The sequence below is a fragment of the Rosa chinensis genome, chromosome 6 (assembly GCF_002994745.2).
Source record: "Rosa chinensis cultivar Old Blush chromosome 6, RchiOBHm-V2, whole genome shotgun sequence".
Taxonomy (NCBI): Eukaryota; Viridiplantae; Streptophyta; class Magnoliopsida; order Rosales; family Rosaceae; genus Rosa; species Rosa chinensis.
In genome coordinates, this window is record NC_037093.1 from 42,938,446 (window position 1) to 42,954,973 (window position 16,528).

The 16,528-nt window shown below is 38.4% G+C and overlaps 1 protein-coding gene across 1 annotated transcript; it reads left to right on the forward strand.

Annotated features, from left to right (window-relative positions):
• Positions 1 to 2,046: 2,046 nt before the first annotated feature.
• LOC112173011 (cytokinin riboside 5'-monophosphate phosphoribohydrolase LOG5) lies at positions 2,047 to 3,983 on the forward strand. Its single transcript, XM_024310554.2, has 7 exons — positions 2,047 to 2,274; positions 2,365 to 2,462; positions 2,584 to 2,614; positions 2,706 to 2,805; positions 2,917 to 2,987; positions 3,095 to 3,238; positions 3,457 to 3,983. Exons 1-7 carry the CDS (start codon positions 2,158 to 2,160, stop codon positions 3,604 to 3,606), a joined length of 711 nt encoding a protein of 236 aa, XP_024166322.1. The 5' UTR covers positions 2,047 to 2,157; the 3' UTR covers positions 3,607 to 3,983.
• Positions 3,984 to 16,528: the final 12,545 nt, after the last annotated feature.

Consider the following 16,528-nt stretch of genomic DNA (forward strand, 5'->3'; position numbering starts at 1 on the left):
TAAACCGAAGCTGAACTCTTATCATATAAGATATAACTATGAAAATTAAATTTTATAAGAGAAGAATTATAAGACTTCTGTCGAATAACTCTGTTAGACTTGAGCTTCACAAGCTGCTTGGAAGAATTTGAGTTCTAGTATTGACTACTGATCGTTTGCTGCCCTTTTAACAAATTTGGTTGTGTTGATCCGCTACTATTTGAAGTTAACTCAATTAAGGTGATCATTTTTAAACCTGTGAATTGAGGTCGTTACTTGCTGCGTGGGCTCTCTTCTCGTTAAATATGATTTAATATGGCATTTGGTTTATGCTTATGACTAGTATCATTGAGACTCTTATGGTACTTTTTCTTATTTTGGGCTTAGTGGCTTGATGACGGCGCTTGTTACACTCGTGATGTGTATTTTTATTGAATTATTAATTTTTTGATATATTTTCTAAAAATGTATGAATAAATATAGTATTTTTTTCTTGATTATACAACAAATCATTTCGTAAGTCAAAATCATGGTACAAGAACAAATGATCATAGCACATATCTTTATTAATTAATTCATCGCAATGTGAAAATGAATCTATAAATTGACACTTAAGCAAAAGCAAAAAAGATACAAGACCACATTTGGACCTTCTTTTAGTTCAAATGGGAATGAGCCATTTGCTTATCATGAGATTATTGTTGCTCATGCTGTAATTTCTAGTTATGAGATTAGTGAGAAAGTTTTTACATTCAATTGCCCTAATGTAGGGGTCATTGAATGGCCAGAATATATCTTTTAATGTGACTCTTGATGTGCATTTGGTGCTCACAGCTTTGGGAAATATGCCTATTGATAATATTCTTCAAGTTAATACACTTTCTTGACATGATATGACTGAAGATGAAGAACACTTAATCACCTCATCTTCCCAAAATATAGGTTCGTCTCGGCTGAAGAGATCGAATTTTTAAGTGCTTATATAGAGAATGGTGCTAACGGTTTAAATGATGATAAGTATATGAAATTCTGCCCTAAATCTTAGAAGAAAAAGCTGATATCAAGCCTGACTTATTTCGCTTGACAAGTTGGTATCTTCATGAGAAATACGACGCCCATTATTAAGCATAATTTTTAATACATATATACGCTATCTATTTGTGACATTTGGGGAAATTATTTTGGATTTCTCAGTTATTCATATGTATTTTTTTTTATATATTTTGAAAACATTTTTCTGTTTTATTTCTTTTCAATAAAACTTATAATTTAGTCTAACACGTGCAAATTATGTGGTAAAGGAAAAAAAACAAAAAACATGACAAAAATCGATGATATGGTGGTTGTTAAAATATCCCCATCCGGAGTATTTCCCACAGTAAACTCCACTTACTCCTCTTAACAATTTGATTAATAAGAGAGAGCTCAATTTCACTTGTAATTGAATCCCGAAAATGTTAACAAAAGTGCCACTACCCCAAAGGCCATAGCCAATGCTCTTTTAATTCAGTAGCCTACCAGCCTAAAGAAAAATATTAAAGTCTTATTAATCTTGATGTGATGCACAGACTCCTTGGACCTGTAAACTTCATGATTGCGTGCATTAAAAACGATTCCGACACAAGACTCAGAAGGAGAGAGAGTAAGAGCGACGACACTCTACGCCATCACCGCCACCGCCACCGCCACCACCACCTCGGTAGTGTTCTCTGCCATTGGACGCTTAACCTTACCACCAGAGACACGAAACCCACAAAACATTCATCCCATGACATCGAGGCACGTGTCAGAGTGGGTTAAGAATGGTCCGAAATTGTACCACAGACCTCTTCCTACAGTGTCTCTTTTGCTTTAGGCCTTTTGTCTTACTTCCTCCTCCATCCAATTGTGACAGAACGGAACCACAGTACTCTCTCTTCATTTTATATATATATATATATATATATATATATTTTTTTTTTTTTTGTGAAATACTTGTTTCCAAAATGTAAATTTTCTTTTGGGTGCGACTGCTACCCCATTAGTCTAGTCATATTTTTGTGTGGAGTCTATGGCTCTATATATATATAGTGCTGGTTCCATCTCTGCATCCTCCATATTTTATGAGTCGCTTTTGCCCAAAGTCTAAACCAACGAACAACAAACCCAAGAGAGTTGGAAAAGGCTCAAGTGATTGACATGGAAGAGGAGGAGGCTGTGAGGTCAAGATTCAAGAGGGTTTGTGTGTTTTGTGGAAGCAGTACTGGGAAGAGGGAATGTTACAAAGATGCTGCCATAGAATTAGGCCAAGAGCTGGTACTTATTTTTCTTTCAAAAGTTTGTTTGTTTTTTATGTTGATGTAGTGTTTTGTTGTTTTGCCTCTGAGAGCTTTGAGCTATGTGAAGGTGTCAAGGAGGCTGGACCTTGTCTATGGAGGTGGAAGCATTGGACTGATGGGTTTGGTTTCACAGGCTGTGCATGATGGTGGAGGCAAAGTTCTTGGGTGAGAAATCAACAAGCTTTTCACTTTTCTTGGGTTTCTCATATGTTTTGTTCCTCAATTTCCTTTTTGAGTCAATTTGTTGTTCAATTTTCTGATTTGGGTTTTGGTGTACATTTCATAGGATCATCCCCAGGCCTCTAATGGGTGCAGAGGTAAATAACTAATCTCATTTGGGTTCAAAGTTGGCTCCTTTTTGCAATTTTCTCACAAAATGTTTGCATGTGATATGTGGCTGTTCATCAGATAACAGGTGAAACAGTTGGGGAGGAAAGGTCTGTAACCGACATGCACCAAAGGAAGGCTGAAATGGCCCGCCATTCTGATTGTTTTATAGCATTACCAGGTCCCATCTCTTTTCACTACAAAACTAAGAAATAATGTGGCCTTTTTTACTCAGCTCATTTGGTCCTTAAACTATTCAAATGGGTTTTAATCTCTGGCTTTGATTTTTCAGGTGGGTATGGAACTTTGGAAGAGTTGCTGGAAGTGATAGCTTGGTCCCAGCTTGGTATCCATGACAAACCTGTAAGACAGCATATTATGATACTGAAAACCCCACCACAAGCACAAGAAGAGTCATTAGAATCATCAAAATCTTGTCCTTGAAGTTTCTAACTTTTGAAGTTTTGCAGGTGGGTTTGCTCAATGTTGATGGCTACTACGACTACCTCCTCACTTTTATTGACAAAGCCGTGGATGATGGCTTTATTGAGCCTTCCCAGCGCCACATCATAGTCTCTGCCACCAATGCCAAGGAGCTTGTTGAAAAACTTGAGGTGTGATTGATTATGTGCGACTTTCATTTTCATCAGACACTATTTTTGCATGCTTGTATGATTAATCTGAAGCTCATATATGGAATATAAACTGTCCTGTGATTAGAGAAAGAATCTTGACCCAATTACCATCTTTGGTCTCTGATGTTTCCTTTTGCCTTTGTTTGGTTGTGAGTAAATGATGACACTGCTTTTGTTTTGTTTTGTTTGGGGTTTAGGAGTATGTGCCAGTGCATGATGGAGCCATAGCCAAAGCAAGTTGGGAGGTTCAGCAACAAGAACAGCAGGAGAAACAACAGGTGGGGTTCAATGTTGCTTCTGCAGCTGCTGCATCTGCTACTACTTTGCAGACTGAGATAGCTTTGTAAAAGAGGAAAGAGGAGGAGGAGGGATAAGGGATGAAAGAAAGTAAGTTGTAAGTTAGGGAAAAAGGTGCTTTGGGGCTCTCTTTTGCTTTTGCTTTGCTCTCTGATTTTGGTCATAATAGACCAGCCTAATACCATAATGGTATGACTAGCTTTGATTGACAAGTAGATAAAAGGAAGAAACATCTGACTGGTCCAATTGTCCAATCTTCTTTTGTATGCTTAAGTTTAATCAAAAGGAAGGGCCTCTATGTTTAGGCTAGAAATATCAATATCATTATGCTTGATGCTTGTAGTTTGTGATCCTGGATTTCATGTACAAAGATTATATGGAGGGAACACGAAGCAAGATCCAAAAAATGCCAGCAGCTTTATTCTCTCTATTTCATTGCACTAGGGCATGCATGCCATTACTGCTTGATGTTATTATTTCTCTTCTTTTTTCCTTTCTTTCCCTTCCTTTTTTTGGTATGCCAGTTTTAAGGTACTGTGCTGCTGTGTGGTGAGGTTTTAATGATGTAAACATTTTGCATCACCTTGAGTTAGATGAGGCCCACTCGTGTGGACCCTGTTTTCCCCTTAACTTCTTTTGTGTGTGTTTTGGTTGGGTTGGGAACTTGGGATGGGTTATGAACTTATGATGATGAGTGACCGGACAGTTGTATTCTACAGTTCTTTTATGCTTTGTTTTTACTTTTGAAATTATACATCGGCAAATAATTTGCCTTTTTTTTTTTTTGTTCGTTGGTAATTGTACAATATGAGTAATAACATATGACATTATTTAAATAAAAATTAACTTTACTCTAACGTGGATGTTATTTACTTTAATTATAGGCTTTTTTAGTTATCAAATGAGTTATTTAATCAGTTTTTAAAATAGTAATATGAGTTTTTTTTTTTTTTTTGAAATAAATGTGTGAGTCTTTTAAGTATAATGTGTGAAATATGCTAATGCACCATAGCTTTACTGATTTCTGAAATTTTGGCCTCCCTTAACACTAGGAATGTAGTCAGATAGAGAAAACCATTGGAGATTCGTCCAGAAAAAAAAAAAAAAAATTATAGGGCAAGGATGATATTGAACTGTAGGGGGACTTACTTCTAACATAAAGTAAAATAAAAGTAGGAGAAATTCACTCTCTATTTTACAATTCACACTCCTCATTTTCCTTTTTGATAATTTAAAATATGAAAATTCATCCAAGAATCATGAGCCTACTAACATGTCATATAAAACAATCATCAATTAAACATTTAAACATGGCAGGAAGTGATGAAATACTGGAAATACTTATTCCTAGCTTGAAGCATTGAACCAAGAACCATCTGATGATCATGACATCTCAAAAGACTGATAGACCAAAACATCAGATGGGCATATTCAAAAGCTGAAGAAAGCATACCCAGATCCCAAATCCAATGAACATCAAGAATCTTGGACCTACCCCATCTGCACGAACGATAAAGTCTTACATTTAAAGAGTAGTTATTTGGCGGGTGATTTAGTATATGTATTACAGAGTTGCAGAGAACCAGACCTAAATTACTAGAGGATTAGATTAGAGTGTAATCAATGTATAGCATTAGATTAGAACTTTTTTGGGTCCTTGAGGGTTCTAATCTGGCTGTCAACACCTTGTAGACAAAAAAACCAGGGAAATGAAATCTTTGTGCATATTTTTTTGAAGAAAAAAATAAATTAGATATTAAAATCTTTGGGATACCCAGAGTTTACAGTGTCTTTTGGAGTTCTAAACTGGCTGTCAACACCTTGTAGACAAAAAAGCAAGGGAAATGAAACCTTTATGCATTTTTTTTTTGAAGAAGAAAATAAATTAGATATTAAAACCTCTGAGATACCCACTACCCAGAGTTTACAATGTCAAAGAACAAAGCACTTGAGGCTTCCGTTGGACCTAATTGGTCCAAGTTACATCACAGGGAGAATTCTGGCCTTGCTGTTGCGTCTGTTATAGAGTTTGCTTCCCTTAAAACATACTTGAACGAAATCGATTGGAACTGGATATGGTAGCTATAACTGATACTTAATACTCTATGATCCACATAATTTCATTTGAACATAGCTTACAATTCAAAAAAATTTCAGTTACACTTGTGCTACACATTCCCTAAAGAGTAACATAGGCCTCTCTCTAATTCCCAAAGTTTGACTTTTCATTGCTAGCTGCAGGCGCCTATCAATTTGGTAAAAACTTCCATCGAGAACTTTTTGGCTCCAGTGTCCTTTTGGGTGATGTAACATACCCTCTCGAAGCTCTTTACGACAAAAACATTTGCGAACTTGAGCCATTATTTTCTACACTTTTTTATTATTTTTTATGCTCCATTCAATTACAAATGTTGAAGGATCAGTTTACTGATTAATTGATCTATAACTCTATAAGGCATTTGGAGCCAACACTCAAGCTTGGTGGCAACGAGTTTGTTGAAGTTTGTTTAGGCTTCGGGAGCCAACAGATTCGGATACCTAAGTTATGAAGACCCTAGTTTGACTTCAGTTGGAAGAATTCCTATCGTATGTCACTTTAGGCTCCCGCGTTGTTTCTATTTTTTAGTTTGCCCTCGATTTAAAGAACTTGGAAGACGGTTAAATTGATATTAACAACATTGGGAGCAGCCCCACAGTCAAGCTTTGTGGTAACGAGCATGTTCTTCGACCCTAGTTCTTCTCATTGCAAGCTTCCAAATTGGTTGTTGCCGATGAGATCATGTGCGACAACTGAAATTTTCTTGTATTTGTCAAGTTTTTGAGACGAATTTTGAGTTGTCACAATGAAATTCTTCACTTTTGTTATTTTCTCTATGCACTTGACAAACTTTCATCGTATGTAACTTTCGGCTAAAACATACTTTTTGAGTCACATAACATAACGTCACAAAGCTATTGACGGAACAGAAAATTCTAACATGTGAGAGTACTATGTAGATTTTACTTTGTTATTTATATTTTTTAAGCTTTACTAATTAAAATTTGGAAAAGCTGGAAATTAAATACCAATTTACTGAATAATTGCTCTTTTCAGTGTTGAGAGCTGACGGTCATGTTTAGTGAGAACTTCCATCATATTTAACTTTCGACTCTGGTGTCCTTTTTGCGCATGAAATATACCATCAAACTTTTGAACCCAATAAATTTGTTGGCTTCTGCCATTATCTTTTACTTGGTTGTTTCTATTTTTTAAGCTCTACTCAGTTTATAGAAGCTGAAAGACTAATTTACGAAATGATATATTGGTCTTCAAGATGTTGGGATCTGACATACCCAATTTAGTTGCTTGAGCTATAGGAGTTATGAAGACCTTAAGTCGTCCCCTCCGTACACTAGTTAATCTGTTAAGAACTTCTATCGTAATTTCTAGCTCTGGTATATTGTTTTATTGGGAACTTAATATGACATCCCAAAGGTCTTATTGTGAAGAAATATTCTGGCTTGTGCCATTATTTTATACTCGTTTATTTTTTAAGCTTCATTCAATTTAAATTTTAAAGAAGCTCGAATACCGCTGTTCAAGACGATAATCGGGAGCTGACTTTCAAGCTTGTTCTTCTCCCTTATACTTCTCATCGCACGCTTCGATCTCGAAAGACAGAGCTATGAGTTATGAAGACCCAAAGTTTGCCTTTCGGTAGCTCCATGTGCGCCTTTCAATCTGGACATTCAAGAACTTGCGAAAGTGTATGCTGATGAGAAGCTCGTTACACATTTCTACACGAAGATTCACAGATAGAAAGAGTCTGCTGATGAGTGTTGACTTGTAATCATGATAATCATGTTATTCCTATCTGTTCCGTTGGCAAAGCCAATATTGTTGATTCAAGGAGAAGCTATTCTGGTTAAAGCTTGTCCCAACGGTCTAGCTAAATTATTTTCATTTCTTTCGATTGCACTTTTCATTCTTTGCAGCCAAAGATTATCACACCTAATGAAAACTAAAATCTTAAAAGAACATATATGTCCAACGTACAGTTAAGGAGCAATAATGGAGAGAGTGTACAACGTACTCGATCTACCTCTGTCTGTGCCTGGTCCAAGAAATACATGCATATAAAGCTTGAGCAGAGTTTCCCAAAACTAGTCGGTGGCTAAGGTCCTACTTCAAAGCTTGGGGGTAACAGTTTAGATGCTGTCTAACTGCCCTTTGCCATTTGTCACTGTGCTGCATACTGTTTTCGATTAGTCTGACTACTCAGAGATTCACAGAGAGAGTCTGTTGCGATGATGAGTGTTTGACTCATGATCATGGTGCTCGTTCTATCTGTTGTGTTGACAAAGGCTATTATGATTCAAAGAGTTGTGTTCTGCTCAATTTGTATGTCAGGTTGAGCATCATTTAAAACCAAATTTGCATTGGATTCATCTTCTTCTTCACTAGAAGAGTCTAATAATTTTCTCCCCATGATCCCTGTTCACGCTCTTCTGAAAGAACTTGAAAAGTATTAGACAAAGGAACTGGAGAGACATGTTGTTGCCCGAACTTAACAAGAGGACTACGTGCATTAGGTGTATCAAGAACACCCATGACACATGGACTATGTTGACCTTCAATGCGATTGTCCACAAGAGTGCTGGGTCTTGCCTCAGTGTGCTGCTCCTCACAAATGATCATAGAAGCATGTGCCCCAAATTATTTGGAACATAAATGGGAGAATCTACAACATTTGAAGGGCTACTCAAGCCATAGATGGAATATAAGCTTTGCAACTACATCACCCGAGCCCACTGGCGGACCTAGCTCATGCCCAATGAGGGCTCCCAAATTATTTGGAACATAAATGGGAGAATCTACAACATTTGAAGGGCTACTCAAGCCATAGATGGAATATAAGCTTTGCAACTACATTACCCGAGCCCACTGGCGGACCTAGCTCATGCCCAATGAGGGCTGCTGTCGTCTTACCATATATGATATGAAAAAGTTTAATAAAAATCTAAGGACAGCCCCACTTAAAAAATGAAATTCAGCACATAGTTATAACTTTTATACACTAATTATATATTGAGAAATTTTGATAAATGACATTTTTTGGGTCTTCAAAATGGTTTATAACCTTACTTTCTAATTTAATTGAAAAATGACCATTTGAGAAGGTAAAAAGTCATCTAAACCCTTATTAAATCTCCGGAACAAAAATTTGAAAATTTTTAAGAAATCTTTTCTCATTCGGTGAGTAGAAGATTTTGAACTTTTAAACTCTGAAAATTTTCTCCTCTTCAATTTACATATTATTGACCTGCACAAACCAATCTGCTATATTTTTGCTTTGACCCGTGGAGTACAATTGCTCTGCTTTGCTTTAATTGAAAAGGGGAATATCATTTTCATACTTTTTTTTTAATATGGTTGATTTTATTAATAATCAAGCCATGTAAACATGCCAGAGTCTAACAGAACTTACATAAGGTTCCGGAACAAACCAGATAACCTATCTATGCCACACCTAAACTCATTAAGATCTAAAGGGACGCTCGCTGAACAACAAACCTAAAACTACGCAGGAATAATCTCGCCCTCTAAGGAAAAAATATTCATCTAGTATAATCTTCCAAGCACGCAATTGTGGTACAAATATCAACTAGAAATGTTTTAGAAAAGCATATAGAAATTACCCCTCCTGCAAAAGCTTGCGTCCAGAATGTCTTGTTTTGATTGAACCCTAAACAAGTTCTTTCTCTATCCCCGTAGGGTCGGAGTTAGTACCTGCATCAGAGTCCTCAACATCTAACAACCTCGGCCTCAGGTTGGTCTTTCTATTACCCAATTCTCCATCACGAACCTTGGGCTTGTTCTTGCGGCCCTTAGGGCGACCCTTCTTCTTTGGGATCTTCTCAATAGTAACTGGGACATCCACAAGGTCACCAAGATGAAATTCACGAGGTATCACGGCCAAGCTAGGCTTGAACCTCTTCTCCAAGCTCCACTCACCTTGGCACCATTTGTGCACCCCCAGAACTGTGCTTTCTACTGTAGCAGGCCCAATAGCAGATGCATGTTCAGCATCACGCCCCACCAATCTATCTGCCACCTCAGATAAAGGCCTTAGCTCTAAGCCCACAGCCATTTCAGACCCCAACAGTCCACCTACAACCCCAGATCCAAAAAGCCCAAGCTCCGGGCCCACAGCCAATTCCCTCCCAGACCCAGGCCCGCTGAAAACCGGCCCTGTAGAGAGCCATAATTTCAAATTAGGGTTTCCCGCCGAGAAACTCGGTGCAGCAGCAGACCCCGACCAGAGTTCTGCTGCTGAGCCCTCAGCCTCCCCACCTTCCTTCCAGACCTGAGCTATTCCGAGCGCCGGCACCTCCTCAGACCGGCTGGACACCCCATCTCCGAGCCCTTCCATCACCACCATCGCTGCCTCTACTGGTGGAGCAGTGTTCCCCGAAACCATTATTGCTGTCAGCATACCATCAAAGCCACCCATGCCATGGTCGAAAAAACCACAGCCCCTGCATATACCGTGGCATTTCTCATACCTCAGTTCGAGTTCGACCTCCACTGCCGCCGAGAAGAAGTACGTACGTCGAGCCCATATGCGCTGGCGAACGTTGTGCACAATCTAGACTCGTTGTACGGGATCTTTTCTCTGCAACGCCCCTTGATCATACCGCACAAATACCCCCAATTCAGTCCTAAGCAGGGTTAGGGCACGATCATTGCGCATAGCCATGCGCAGCCCTCTCACCACCACCCAAACCGCCATAGAATTCAACGAAACCTCTGCCAGATCCCGGATACCATCATAATCCGCCAAGAGAAGCATCAAATTATTGAAGAACCATGGTCCACCATTGAGGACGTGATCCTTCGTCTCTTGTTCCTTGAACTGGAAGACACAGATCCCTTCTCCCTCCTCACGGATCAACACGCGTTCTTTCAACCCCCAGATGCCAGAAATCGCCTCCAAAAACAACGGTCGGAAGACCTGTTTTTGGGAAAGCAATCGGCCACAAACATAGAAAAAAGGATCTTGGATTGCTTCCTCGCCCCCAACCAAATGCACGGTAGCCTCCTCCACCTCCATGCTCGATCAGTTCCCCTGCTAGAGAAAAACCCTAGCGGAGAGAAAGTCGACTTTTTCCCGTCTGATAAAATTAGAATCTAGCTCTTCTCTTTTATCATTTTCATACTTTGTTTGAATAGCCAAAAAAAAAAAAAACCAACAGTAGCAATGTACAAGGTTCCAGAGACTAAATGGCTTCTTAATGTCAAGCTTAGTGAAGAAGTAAGATGCAGCATATAGAAAAAATTACAACGCTGAAACTTAAGCACATAGAATTAAAGTGTTGTAATTTAGAACACAACATTAATAGGAAGATCGCATTCCATCAAACAAGTGGAATTGGATTTTGGCAAGTTTCACGGTTATGACCTCCTCCACCGCATCTTGTACACTTTTTTCTAATTGCATCTTCTCCTACAGATGGCATTCGTACCGTCTTACGTCTTCTAGGTACTACTTGTCTTATTGGTGGTAAGTCAATTTTGTTCTGCACTTCTTCAGGCACATCCCACTCACTTTTATTCCCAACTGGCCAAATAGGCTCTGCATAAGCTGACATAAGTGCATTGGCTGTGTGGTGACCAGAAAGGGGGGTCCCACAGCGCTGCGACCCCAAGCCAATGAGAAACCGACATGTCACGAATAACATCCCGATAACTCATCAACCCAAAATTGCAAGGCCTTTTGGGTTTAGATTGTTGATTTCGGGTTACCACAGGCTGTGTAAAATTGGGAGCACATGCTATACACTGATATTCCTTTAGTTCTACATGCAACAGTTGCATGGGCACAAGGAAGTCGATCAAGATCAAACTCTCCACATGTACAAGTCAAGTTATTTAAGTCCACCGTAAATGTTTGACTTTGTTCATGTATTTGAAATGCATAGAGATCAATTGGAGACACCTAATGTATAATGAAACCAAAGTTAGCATGTTTCCGAATCGAAAATAAAATAATATAGTATAACAAGTACAAAATATTATGACACTAATTTTTAGAATACATACCCGCATATGCGAACCACTATTGTTGTTTTTGCGCACTTTGTCTTCTGCCCATTTGGTTAAGTGTGTATTAAGGGAGCTTGCTGCATCACGTCATTCAACAAACCATTGTTGAAGCACCTCTCTTAGGTGATCCACTAAAGCAGTAACTGGTAGTTTTCTAGCATCTTTAAGCTTCGAGTTCATAGATTCAGCAATGTTGGATGTCATCATGTTGTATCTGTACCCCATAAAATGAGCTCGTGCCCACTTATGACACCCAATGTCTTCAAGATATTTACAGACTTCTCCATCTTTTATTTTTCGAATGTCATCCATCAATGTATTGAACTCGGATACTTGGTACTTCTTTGCTGCTATGTAATATAACTGAAGGATCTTCATTTTTTTTGCCAAACTTTGATTGCAGGTTGTTAGCTATATGAAAGATGCAGGCTCCATGATGTGCTTTAGGAAAAACATTATCCACAGCTTTGGCAATGCTTCCATGTCGATCAGATATAAAAACCAAGTTCTCTACAACTCTAATGGCCCCTCTCAATTTTGTCAAAAACCATGACCATGAGGCATCATTTTCCGAGTCTACCACCCCAAATGCCAAAGGTTATATTTGATTCTCTCCATCTTGGCATGCAGCCACAAACATGGTTCCAAAGTAATTTCCTTTCAAAAATGTACCATCTATAGCGATCACGGGCCTCATAGAATCACAAAATCCTCTAAATGAGGCTCCAATTGCCATGAAAAAGTATAGAAGGTGATTTTGTTCATCAGTTTCTATGTGTGTTATTGTACCTTGATTTTTGCGCTCTAACATAGCACAATATGTTGGAAGTATAGCAAATGATTCCTCTGGTGATCCCCTTGCGATTTCTAGTGCTGCTTCTCTTGCCCTCCAAGCTTTATTATAGCCCATATTAACTCCAAGTTGGACACGCGCATCATCAATGATATCTCTAGGTTTGTATATATGCGAGCTTCCTCCCTCAAACTTTGACTTGACATATTGACCAATTAGGGAGCTGCTTGCTTGTCGATGATCACGATGAATAATATCCAACGAACAAGAATGTTCATTATGAAACTTTCTTACTTCAAAATAGGCCAAGTCCTGTAGCTTTATTGCACGGAGTTGCCACTTACAGTTAGGATCCACACACCTAACTTCAAACTGATCACTAGCAGATTTGTTCACTTTAAACTCGTAATTCTTTCTTATTACGAGCATGTCCAAATGTTGTTTCAAGGCTTTCTTACTCGGATGTAACTGACCTACCAAAATTTCTTCATTGGTGTCCACAAATGCAAAATTGTCATAATCTTCTATGCGCCTTCTCTTGCTACAATAAGAAGATGATGGAGCAAAGTTAGCATTTGTACGTAGGTTGCTCAGTTTCAATTTCTACATCGTCCATTAGACTCTCATTATCTCAATTGGCATGTGTAAACTCATCTTCCTCTCTATTTTCGTATGAGACATTATCACCATTATCCAACCCAGAGTTTACTACTATTGGCTCATGCGGGGAACTCAATGCAATTGGACTCTGATCTTCAAGCTCAGTAGAGAACATTGTTGAGACAACATCATCATACTGCAAAGATGGGTTAGGTCTACTATTCATGCCTTGATTACTTCCACTTACAGATCTTGATAAGCTGCCTTAATCTAATAGGTCTAATTCGTTAACTTTCTGATGTGGGTTCCAGTTATAGTTGAGTTTTTTGTTTAAATTTTTTTTATTTGATAGATTTCTAATAGTGTGACCCACTCCTAAACTGACTATGCATACCACCTCAACACCACATCATAAAACATAGGCCCCATATGAGGCACGTCAGCAAGTTAATGGACTCAATTAATGGAAAACTAACAGATTGGACCTATTAGATCAAAATTGAAAGTGCATGGGTGTTTTTGATGAAATTAGAAGTTCAAGGACTGAATTGATTTTGGATTCAAACTACAGGGTAGTAATCAGTATTTAGCCCTTATAAAAATAACAACAGCAAAGCTATATGGAGGCTATTAAACAAGCAGACTATGGGGAGACATAAATCTTCTAGGCTAGACTCCTTAAACTATTATTCAATACAGAAACACAAGGAAGCGTGAAGGCAACAATTATTAACCAGGCAAGTATGTCACTAAATATATATTCTGGAACAATAATGCATATATATATTTGTTAAATCAAATATCCCCAACAAGGAGGGAGATCATCAATATTAGTTCAGATAGTTGCACGTCCTATTTGACTCAATCAGCAATGTCTGCATAGATTTTTATGCAAAATGAGATGCAAGCATGTAACAGTGTAAATAGAGGATTGGTACAGAAACTTTCATCCAAGTGTGAAAGTTAAAACTAATAGCTGTACTATGACCATTGTCTCTTCAGTGATTGCATAAATTAGAAGATCAAACTACAAGTAAGCATGAGTCCATAGAAATCAATTCTCATAAAATCAAATTACTAGGAATATAAATCAAATTACGAGGACAAAACTCATAACATCATGATCTTCAAAGAGTATATAATGAAAAGTAGTAAACTAGAAAGCATAACTAGACTAGTAATAGGAAACCTAGATAACATGATCAATAAGTAACAAGTCAAGCATCCTCCGATTACAATCAAATATATCTTTATGTTGGCAATCCACAATCATGATTAGCTTCTTCCTCTAAGACCGCAACCATCAATTATTAGGACTCTTAAACATATAGGAAGCGTTGGACTCTTAAACTCTTGAAGGACCCTAAATTAAACCCTAAATCTTCAAGAACATAATTAAAATAGCAAGCGTTGGACCTTTATTGGACCACGAAATTATAATCCAATTCTTGAAAAGAAAAACAAAGAGATTATTGATATACATACCTTGAACACACAACAATTTTGAACTTTTGATTGTGTTCCAAATCAGTAAGATATTGTTTAGGTTTTGACTATAAGAGCAATTGCTTGTCGTGGTAAAATAGAAGCAGGAACGATAGAAAAGAAAAGGAAGAGGCAAGGGTAGAGAAGTGAGTGGTTCATTAAGGATAATAAAGACATTCTATGCTATCATATGGTTATCTTTCAACTAAATTAGAAAATAAGGTTATAAATCATTTTGAAGACCCAAAAAGGGTCATTTTTCAAAATTTCTCTTATATTTCTTTCTAAATTTCATTGTACTCGTTGGGCGCAACACATATTAACCAAAATCTCGCCCCCACAAAATTAAAATCCTAAGTCCCGCCAGTGATCGAGCCTTAGAGTAGATTTTTATATAGATTAAAAGGACAGCTGAGGCAAAGACTAAACCCATTCTACATTTCTACGAGCATCAAAATCACAAAACTCATTCCTAATAGTATAATAATTACAGAACCCATTACTCATAGCATCAAAATCAACAAATCTCTTTCCTAATAGCATCATTATTAATGATCATTAAACCCATGCAAACAAAGTAAAAAAAAAACCTAGCGTCATATAGAGAGAACGCGTCGCATAGTCTTCCGTCAAGAGCTTATGCCCTGTCCGACGGTACACCCTTGCGGCGTCGTCGTCCAACGGGACAGAGGAGACTAAGTATCTGATTGTGGTTGATCATGGAGTAAGCCCAGCCAGAGAAGAGGAGACGCAGTGTCGACGCTGCTGTCCATATCGCGTAGAGGTGAAGTTGGGGAGTTGTTGTGGGTTTTTGACTGCCGGCGAACAGGGAAGGTGTCTCTACGAGGTGGTCTAGGGTCAACCCTTTCATGGAATTGGTGGAGGGGCAAAACCTGGATAGTGGCACAAGCATCGATATGGGTTGGAAGGTTCAGTCGGGAGGCTTGGGTGAGGAGAGGCCACTGTTTGGTATGTGTTTCCCAAGATTGCAGTGTGGTTGGTCAGTGATCTATCCATTCAAACTGGGTAGTGGCGGAGATGTCGCCATTGGTGGGTCGGTGGAGGAAATACAGGTGAGTGGGTAGTGGCGTGGCACATGCCGTCTCCAATATGGATTTGGGTTTGGTGTTAGTTGGGCATGACTGCATGAACTTTGGCTGTGGGCCTATGTTACTTTTTTTTTTTTTTTTTGGTTTTTACTATTTTTTAATTGTAGGATATGGCATTATGGGGGTAATAAATCCTTACCGATACGTGGTAGGGTGGGGTGGGCTTGGTCCCGAGTAGTACATCTTGTGTATCTTGTCTGCTCTATGCAGGCGGCGAGTTCCTTACTTTGTCAAATGGTAGTAACCTTCTAGTGGCACGGTGAAACTAAGTGTCGTCGGATTTATCCTTCCGCAATAACATAGTAGGAAAGCTGTGCTTATGGTAATTATGTTTCTTTGTAGTCTAGTTATCTTTTTGTTCTGTCATTGGTATGTCAAAGCAAATACGTACAGTAGTCAGTAGAACATACTTTGCTAGTTGGTGCCTGGTTGAATACATTTATTTAGTAGAGACTCTTGATATCAGTTCAAGACGTTCTCTAGATGTTTATTGTAATCATGGATTTAGGCTCAATATCCTCCTTGTGTTAGGCAATTTCATTAATCAAGACTTAAGGGCGGCCACATCAGCTCTTTATTAAAAGAAAAAAAACCCCATGCTGAAGTTAAAATCAGAGTACTTGTCTAATTAAACTGTAATACATAGAAGGAAACAAGATATATGTTTTTTTTTTTTGAGCTCGAAATGACAAACTATATTAATGGAATCAAGAAGATTAAACTAGGTGGAGAGGAGTTCCTCTAATACTGTGGGAACAGATCCACACCAAGAGATTAACAAACCTGTGCCTAGAGCACATTTAGGCAACTTATGAGCTAATACATTGTAGGGCTGGCTCTAATTACCATACCTACTGGAACCGACCAGAAATGGGCTGAACCGGTGGTGCCGGCGTTGA

Excerpts from the sequence above, each read along its gene's own strand:
- LOC112173011 (XM_024310554.2), top strand. The coding sequence starts at position 2,158 with ATGGAAGAGGAGGAGGCTGTGAGGTCAAGATTCAAGAGGGTTTGTGTG. Across the intron at positions 2,615-2,705 it reads GGCCTCTAATGGGTGCAGAG|ATAACAGGTGAAACAGTTGG; the intron begins GTAAATAACTAA and ends GCTGTTCATCAG. Across the intron at positions 2,988-3,094 it reads TTGGTATCCATGACAAACCT|GTGGGTTTGCTCAATGTTGA; the intron begins GTAAGACAGCAT and ends GAAGTTTTGCAG.